This window comes from Corvus brachyrhynchos, unplaced genomic scaffold (genome assembly GCF_000691975.1).
Source record: "Corvus brachyrhynchos isolate BGI_N302 unplaced genomic scaffold, ASM69197v1 scaffold46, whole genome shotgun sequence".
NCBI lineage: Eukaryota > Metazoa > Chordata > Aves > Passeriformes > Corvidae > Corvus > Corvus brachyrhynchos.
In genome coordinates, this window is record NW_008238838.1 from 6,087,695 (window position 1) to 6,096,055 (window position 8,361).

Consider the following 8,361-nt stretch of genomic DNA (forward strand, 5'->3'; position numbering starts at 1 on the left):
GGACAAGCTGAGCATTTCTGTGTCAGATCTTTCTGGCTGTGCATCCTCAGCGGTTTTCGCGGCGGGGCTGCTTTGCATGCCCTTCCCCAGGCCTTTGCATGATCCTGCAGCCTTCCTGGGCAGGACTTGTGTAAATTAGGCTCCCCAGCAAAGCAACCAGGGGATTTGTAAAAGCGGTTCTTTTCCCAGGGAGAGCCATCTCCAAGTGAGAAAACCTGCTGGGGGATGGTAATTCATCCCACAAATCCCAAGACTGGAGCTGCTCGCTCGCAGGGGTGTTTCGTGGTGGGAAGGAAGATATTTAAGGCTGAAATTTGATTTAGAAGCAGCAAGGCAGATGTTCCTCTGCCAGGCAGAGCAGCTTTTTCTCTCAGCTGTTTTCTCCATCAAGGTTTCACTCTGCCTTTTCTCTCCTGCTCATCCCGGCATTCTGGAAAAGATTCCCTTCCTTATTGTCTGTGTGTGGATGAAACAGGGCACTCAGTGAACTCGAGGACAGGTGGTTCTTAGCATGGAAGTGTCTCCACGTTTGGAGTCTGATGGTTCTACAGTCCATGCTCAAAGGAGCTGGGAGCTGCCAGCACCAGGGAGGTGGAGGGAAAACCTTGGAGACTGGAGAGCAGCTGACTGGAAGCACTTAGACTTGTTTGAACTGCACTAGTGTAGCATTAAAGAGCACTTCTGGTTTAAAACAGATAAATAAACACCTCAGTTGTTAGAAGCCTGACATTACCCCCATTCCCATCCCTGCTGGGGTTTATATCAGCCCTGGTGCAGGGAGCTGGTGTGTGAATAATGCAGCTGGGTCAGTAACTTCTCTTTTGTTTCCCCTCTGCCAGGTTGCGATAAAGATCATTGATAAAACTCAGCTGGATGAAGAGAACCTGAAGAAGATATTTAGAGAAGTCCAGATCATGAAGATGCTTTGCCACCCACATATCATCAGGTTGTACCAGGTAGGAGCACTCTGCAATGGAGTTTCCGTCCCTTGACTCCACACTGTGCAGCAGCACTTTCTCCAGAGTCATCTCTCCATTCCTTCTACGTGGAACTGGGAAAGTCCTTTATGTTTTCGAGGCCTCAAAGTGCTTTGATTGGAGGGGCAGGGGGAAAGCGTAGCTAATCCTTCTCTTTTCTGGGACATCGTGCTTCCGCTGTGGGCTGGCCTCCTGCCACTTGTTTATGGCCATTGTGTGCTTCTCAGTTTCCCTGTTGAAACCGGATGCAGGTTCCCCTTCTCACTTCAAGGGAGGGATTAAATCTCACCCGGGAGCAGGACAGGGCTCTCCTCTCCCTGCCCAGCTCCCTGTGGCCCCCAGAACCTGCTGATCTGCTCAGCCCTTTCCTGGAAGGGGATCAATACTGGCAGCAGACTTGTTTTTGAATGTTGTTTGCAGACTTGTTCTCCAGCTTGTTTGACTTTTTTTTGTCTGCAAACAAAACCCCCAGAGGCAGAAGCCACGTGGTCTGCCCTTTTACACAGGTACCTGGTGGTGCCCCTCTGCGAGGAGGGTGCAGCAGAGAAATGGGAGCAGAGGAGTAAAGGACTCTGTTTTCCACCTGTGCTTGAGAGATACGAGTATTTATTTGGACTCCAGAGAGTTAAAACTGAGTAGGAGTGACAGAGGTTAATATTTAGCTACTTTGGCCAAACCATGTGTGAGATGCTTGCAGGGACTGTGGCATTTTCAAGGTACTCAGGGAGTGCTTCTTTGCAAACCGACTCTTTAAACCTTTTGTGTTTTTTGAGCCAAAAAACCTTTTGAAACCTATTTTATTCCGTCTAAAGCTTTTGATGTGATACTGCAAAAGGTGACAGTTGCGGCTTGGCTTTGTTTAGGGTGGGAGAAGAGCAGGGTAGCAGCCCTGAGAAGTCTCCCAGGCTGATGGAACAGGACAAGACCAGGAAGCAAACACTAAAGGGAGGAGAAACAGAACAGGAGGAGGAAGGTGCAGGTGAAGTGTTACGTGTAGTTACAGACTGAGTGCCTGAAATTTGCTGTATCATCCTTACTGTCCCCAGTTGCTGTCCATTCCTCCACATGGCTCTGGAAAGCACGGGAAGGTTATAGCTTGGATTTGATGAAAGCAGTCACGTGTTACAGAAGGAATAAAGGTGGTTTTAGAGCTGTTTCTTGTTGCACTCAGCAGTCTCCTTATGTGTCACTTCTCTGTCCTTGTGTGCAGGTTATGGAGACAGAGCGGATGATTTATCTGGTGACAGAGTATGCCAGTGGAGGGGAAATATTTGGTAAGTACATTTATTGCATTCTTTAATCAGATAATGCACTTGGTCAACTACAGTAAACTGAAAATAGCTGCCACACTCTCTTGTTTCAGCCAAGAGGTGCCCTTCAGCCTGCAAACTTTCCATTGACAAGAGGAGTAAGGGAATAAATGAGACCAACTCGATGGAAAAATAACCCCCATAACCTCTGTTTCTTCTTTGGGTTTCATTGACAGGTGGTGCTGCTCTTCTTTCATACTCACTTTGGGATTAAAGATGTTGGAAATAGTCATGCAGTTGGATTTTAGTGTTGCTGAATGCTTTGCTTCCCAGCAAGTTATATGAACCTTGCTGATGGTAGTGGAACTGTTGTAGCTTTCAAAGAAACAGGCAGTCCTGCAGTTCTGGAGTGTTTTGTGCTCAAAACCATGTCTTGTCTTTTCTTTTTGATATCTGATGTTATGTTAGCAAGCTCTGGTTGCATCCCTTTCAAGCACCATTGTCTCAGAGAGTTTTGGCTGAGCGTTCTTGACCACAGGAGCTGTTCTTGAAAGGGAGAAAAGTGTCTGTGCAGTGCAACTGAAAGGACTGTGGGCTGACTTACTAATTTGTTTGATGAACAATAGCAAAACTTATAGAAATAGGAATTCACTTATACACTGGAATTTTGTGCTGGGTGACAGAGTCAGGATTTTGCAACATTGGTCAGTACTGGCTTTGCCAGTGTGAGTCTCCAAAAAGGGGGAAAATCCTGTGTGCTTGAATTAGCTTCAATCAAGGAAGTGAGGACAGTCACACGTGGCCTGTCAGCTCCTGGGAGCACTTTCCCTGTCCTCGTCAGTCATTGCAGAAGATTCACTTTTGATTTCACTTCTCACTTCGCTGGAGGAGAAGCTGAGTTGTAATAAAAGATGAAGCTTTTAGTGAAGCAAGTCCCAAATTAAGGAAAATAAAAGCTGCAAAGTGCTGGTTTCCAGCCACTACAAACTGCCACCAGTTCCTCAGTACCTCTGTAGATGGTTGCCATGGCTTCTTGTCAATGTTGTCCATGTCCTTTGGATTTCTCCCTGAGAAGGTGACAGCCGAAGGGGAAGCAAGTGACAGCTGATGTTTGGGAAGTGTGGATTTCCTGGTGAAAAACTGACTTGCTGAGCCTTCCAGTTGTTTATTCAAATGTGAATCATGGTGCTGGACACACTCAGCAGTTCCAAAGGCTTGTGAAATTCACCTTCCCATGCCCAGCAAAATCACCTGCACATGTCCTGGGGTTAGCTTGGGTGTGTATCACCACAGAAAAATATAAATCTCTTTTTACTTTTTCTCCCTCTTCTGTTGAATTTGGCAGAGATGGGCTCATCTTTTTTTAAATCCAGAGCTATGTGCAAGCTCATATACAAACTTGGAATGAATTCTTTGGTTACAAAAATAGCCTTCTGCGTGAGTCGAAGTGAAAACCTAATTGCTTTCTGAAAGATTTTATGCTGTAGTAAATTCAGCTCATTAGCATGGCTAATTTCCATGTTGCTGCCCAGCATTTTATCCTCACTGATAGCTGGGAGCAGCCAGCTCTCTAACAGTGTGAGCCTTCTCCAGACCCAAGCCAGGAGGTCGTGCCTCTACCCAGTTTTGAGGATTTTTGGGCACTGCCCTCAGTGCAAGAGCAGAGAGGGGGAAACTCAAGTCTCAGCTTTTTGTATTCAGAGTTTCCTGAGGAGCCATTAAGACTTTGTTCTAGCAGCGGAAGCAATTTGCAGGGAGGAAACAGGAGCCCATTCTGGGAAGGTTTCCTTGCAGTCCTCGCATCTCCAGCGCTGAAGGGTCTCACGTCCTCGTGGGGTGGAAACAAAGTCGATGGCAGCTTGGGCTCTCCTGTTGGGTAAAACCTCCCCTGCACGGAGCTTCAGTGCCTGTCCCTCCTAGGGCAGGTGGGCTGGTTGGGAACGGCTGGATGTGCTGCAGGGATGGTGTGTGAGGTGTGTGTGGGCAGTGCAGCCACTGTCACCATGTCTCTTACTGGGCACTGGGGATTCTCTGTGAAATTGGCCTGTGCTGAGTCTTTTTAAACTTTTTTTGGTCATGTCCTAACACCTGCGTGACATAGGCCTTAAAATGTAGTGCTGAAGGGTAAGGGGGACTGACAGCTGTGGTTTTCTGGATGCCCAACACCCAGGGTAAGGCTGAGGGCAGCCTCATAGAACCGGAGTTACAGCATTGTGCTGTTGTGAATGGCAAGTTTTTGTAAGGAACACATCTTAAGTTGCTTCCCTGATGCTTTCAGAACTTCCCAAGGCTTGAACCATACCGTAGAGCTGTCAGTATTACACAGGCAGTGCTAGAGGTCAGAATTGTCAGCTGAAAGAGCGGTGGTTTCTCTAAATGGCCCCAGTCAGTCACCGCTGGCGGCGTGTCTGGCCCGTCCCTGTCGGTGTGAGCTCTGCAGGATCCCGGCTCAGCACCTGGGAGGGCTGTGCTACCTGTTTATCCAAACTTCCAGTAAAAGGGCTGAGCACTCCTTCAGCAGCCAAGCTGTGCCGTAAGAGCCTTTGATTCATCTCTTACTGGAAATGGTTTGATAATTCACTTTGTTTGTGTAGCGGCGCGCAGGGACCAGGGACAGGCCTTGGGTTTGCTGTGGGCTTGAGCAGCCAAATGTAAATTGTTATTTTTGTCCCTCTCCGTGTTTTGCGTGTGGTTGGGTCGCTGGTTTGACATTATGAAGAAATGAATGTCTCCTTTTAAACATAGGGTGGTCTCTGTTCCAGGTCCCTCGAGTGTCCTTTTTTGAGGTCAGATGGAATATAGTCTAAAAATCTGGTTTGATTTCAGCTGTTTACTATGAAAACTGTAAATAATCTGCAGTCCTCACTGACTGAACATGGGTTCTTGGTTGATTAACAAAAAAATCACAGGAAATTTAGAAAATTACCATCTGGTTCATGTGGTTACCACGTCTGCCCTGTCTCCCCACTGCCCGCCCGCTTGACCTGAGCTCTGTGAGCATGAACTGGGCAGACACACTAAACAACGTTGTGGTGCCCATCTCTAGAAGGTCAGACTGCTTCTGACATCACAAGATCACCTAATTCACTGGAAATGTGACTTAATCCACCACACAGAGGAGATGTGAAGCTTCATCAGCGTTTGTTTTCCAGACAGAAAGCAGCTTAAAAGCAAGAGGCGTCTGTCCAGAAGCGGGGAGTGGAAACTTGTGTGTCAGTGCTCTCTGAACCAGAAGGTGATTTTTCTTCAGTGTAGGGTTGGATTGTTTTTTTAACACAGAGAGCAGCATCAGGTGCTTCATATAAGTACAGAGAGCAGTGACTGATGTCTGTAAGCGTTGTGCAATGAAATGATGCATTCCTTCCTCTCTGGAAGACGCCCAGGGGAGCATCGCTGTGCACCGAGGAGCGCGGTGACGCTGGCATGGCCCGGCCGCGGGTCTGGGTGCTCTGGCACGCTCAGAGCAGGGTGCTGGCTCCCAGCTCAACGCTCAGGTCAGCTCTGTAACCTCCACTGCATGGGAGGTTTATGCAGACTAAGCTCTCAATGGTTAATTTTGGCATACAGTTGCCCTTGGTGGTATGTGAAGTATTCTGTAGCCTCATTGTTTCTGTCCTTCCTCTGGAGCTGGTGCAGAAATGTCAGCGGGCTCGGAGCGCGGTGCCTACGTGCAGAGCCTGGGCCTCCGCTCCCAGCTCTTCATGAAAAGTGAAATTTCACGCCTAACTCAAAAAGGGCTTTTTGCAGCCTAAGCAGGACTGGCTGGGCAGAGGGGCAGCAGAGTTTTCTGGGTGAGAGGCACAGGGCAGGGGTGCCCCAAATGCCAGGACTGAAGGCGGGTGTCGTTGGCTGTGCCGGGACTGCTGAGCTTGGTTTGGGCAAAAATACACTTAGGAGAGCCTTGCAGAAAGACACCTGCTGCAGTAGCTGGGTTTGTTTTCTTGCCTGCAGGAGAATGGCTGAAATATTTCGGGAATTGTTGAGAGATTGGAGCCTTGTGCTTTGTTTCAAGGGCACTCGCTGTATGGACAGGCTGGCTCCCAAATCCCAGCGAAGCAGAAGGTGTGAATGACCTTGTTGAGGAGCTGAGCTATTACCTGTTGATCAGTGGCTTAAATTGGAGCAACCCTTGCTGTGCTCTGCTGTCAGTCTCCTTAGAGTAACAAATTTATGACCACACAAATACCTGAATGAAATACGATGGGGGAATTTGAGATGGTCACTTTGCTTCGCCGAGCGAGCGAGCTGAGGGTCAGATTTGACTTGGTGATGGTTTTCCTTCTCCAGCCCTGGTTCAGATTTGCTTATGGAGTAAGTTTATCCGATGAATAAGAGTTAATTGACAAGTTCTTTGAAAAACACCTCAAGTCTGTTGCACAACATGAGTGGGCAAAGGCAGAAGTAGGTCGCTGTGCAGTCAGGAGCAGCACAACTGCTTTGATGGATCTTGGTAATTGGTATTTACTGTGAGTCAATTATGTCACAGGTATTTTAATGAATGGGTGACTGGGGAAAAACACAACCACCTGATGAGAAACCTGCACAAGTGATTTGTTGTTATTGTTTTCAAGAAGAGATATCTGTGTTGAGCCCCCAGTTTAATGGAGTTCAGGGAGGGACATGAATCATTTCAGCTTAATTTTGGCCAGAAATGTTTTGAGGCCAACTGGATGGCCCCACCAAGGAGTTACAACCTCCTGAAGTGAGGCTTCCTATCTGTGCCTTTTCTGCTGCCTGTCTCCTGCCTGTCCATCCCCACTCATGGGACAGTGACAAGTGGCTTCTGTGAGCCTGGTGCTTCCAGGTTTTAAGTGGATTGACTTCAGCTGGGTCACTGCTGTGTGCCTGCCTTTGTGATCTCTTGGAGAGGCTTTTCCTGTCCGTGTGTGCAGTGCTGGCTTCCAAGGAAAGCCCAGCTGGCAACAAACACTACCTTTGAGTGAGAGTACAGGCTTTCAGCAAAATATTTGGGAGTGCTCAGATTTCCGTAGTGGAGGCCAGCTCCATTTTTATAATGAAATGCTTTCTTGGATTTCGCAAGGATGTTGTTGCACCGATCCACGGAGAGGGAGGATGTTAAATCCCTCCTGCAGCTGGTGGTGGCTGTGCTGGCTGGAGAGCTGAGGTGAGCAGCTGCTTGTGGCTGTGGCTACCTGGGACCTCGCTGGTTCCAGCAGGAGTTATCTTCGAGGCATATTAGACCAAAGAGACGTTTCCTGTGAAAAACCAGGGGAAGGAAGGATGGCACGTGGCCAGGAAGCTGCACCTCTCAAGGTGATGTGGTACAAGGCTTGGGATCTGGCTGAAGGCAAAGGCTGCAAAAGCTTCATTTATATTTTGATATAGAAAGAGATCTTAAGACCTTTCACACTTGTGTACAAAACAGTTCTGATTTTCCAGGCATCCCCTCAGCTGTCCTCTATATAAAATAAATTTCAAAGCCTTTCACTCGGAGCCAGCCCAGGCAGGGACGGGTTGGCAGTGGTGTGCCTGATCCCTGCTTGTGCCTCTTCCATGTCTGGTGTTGGAGCTGGAAACCACACTGTACCCCGCTGTTCCCACCTCCCCAGCTCTCTCCACGAGCATGAGAAGCCGCTGTGTCCATAACCCTGTGTTCTCCTTCACCTCACAGATCACCTCGTGGCCCATGGGCGCATGGCCGAGAAGGAAGCCCGGAGAAAGTTCAAGCAAATTGTGGCTGCTGTCAACTTCTGTCACTGTCGTAACATAGTCCACAGGGATCTGAAGGCAGAAAATCTCCTCCTGGATGCAAACCTGAACATCAAAATAGCAGGTGAGCTAAGCTGAGCGGTGTGGGAGGAAGGCAGCTGCTTTCAGGAGTTAATATATGTAGGCACTGGCTGCTTCCAGGTATTCAGGGAGAAGGAAACGCGGTGCAGCTAAAGGAAGCTTTGGATTTCTGTGTGGCCTGCTGCCCAGAGCTGAAACTGCCAGGTTGTAGCCAGGAGATTTATATCTCTCTTCAAGTAGTGCAAAGTAAAAGAAGGAAAAAAAGGCAGGTTTGGCTTCCCAGGCTGCAGACACTGTGGCGTTCACTCCTCTGGGTGATGGGTGAGACAGTGTCACAAAACTGACCTTGTTCTGAGTCCTGCTGCTGGTTCAGGGCTTTTTAA

General features: G+C 48.3%; 1 protein-coding gene across 1 annotated transcript in view; it reads left to right on the top strand.

Annotated features, from left to right (window-relative positions):
- The first annotated feature begins 802 nt into the window (after window positions 1–802).
- SIK3 (SIK family kinase 3) overlaps window positions 803–8,361 on the top strand; it is a 34,672-nt gene continuing 27,113 nt past the window's right edge. Inside the window, exons 1-3 of the mRNA XM_008636945.2 lie at window positions 803–956; window positions 2,188–2,251; window positions 7,860–8,021. Coding sequence (XP_008635167.1) covers window positions 915–956; window positions 2,188–2,251; window positions 7,860–8,021 — 268 coding nt within the window. The 5' untranslated portion in view covers window positions 803–914. The remainder of the gene's footprint in view (window positions 957–2,187; window positions 2,252–7,859; window positions 8,022–8,361) is intronic.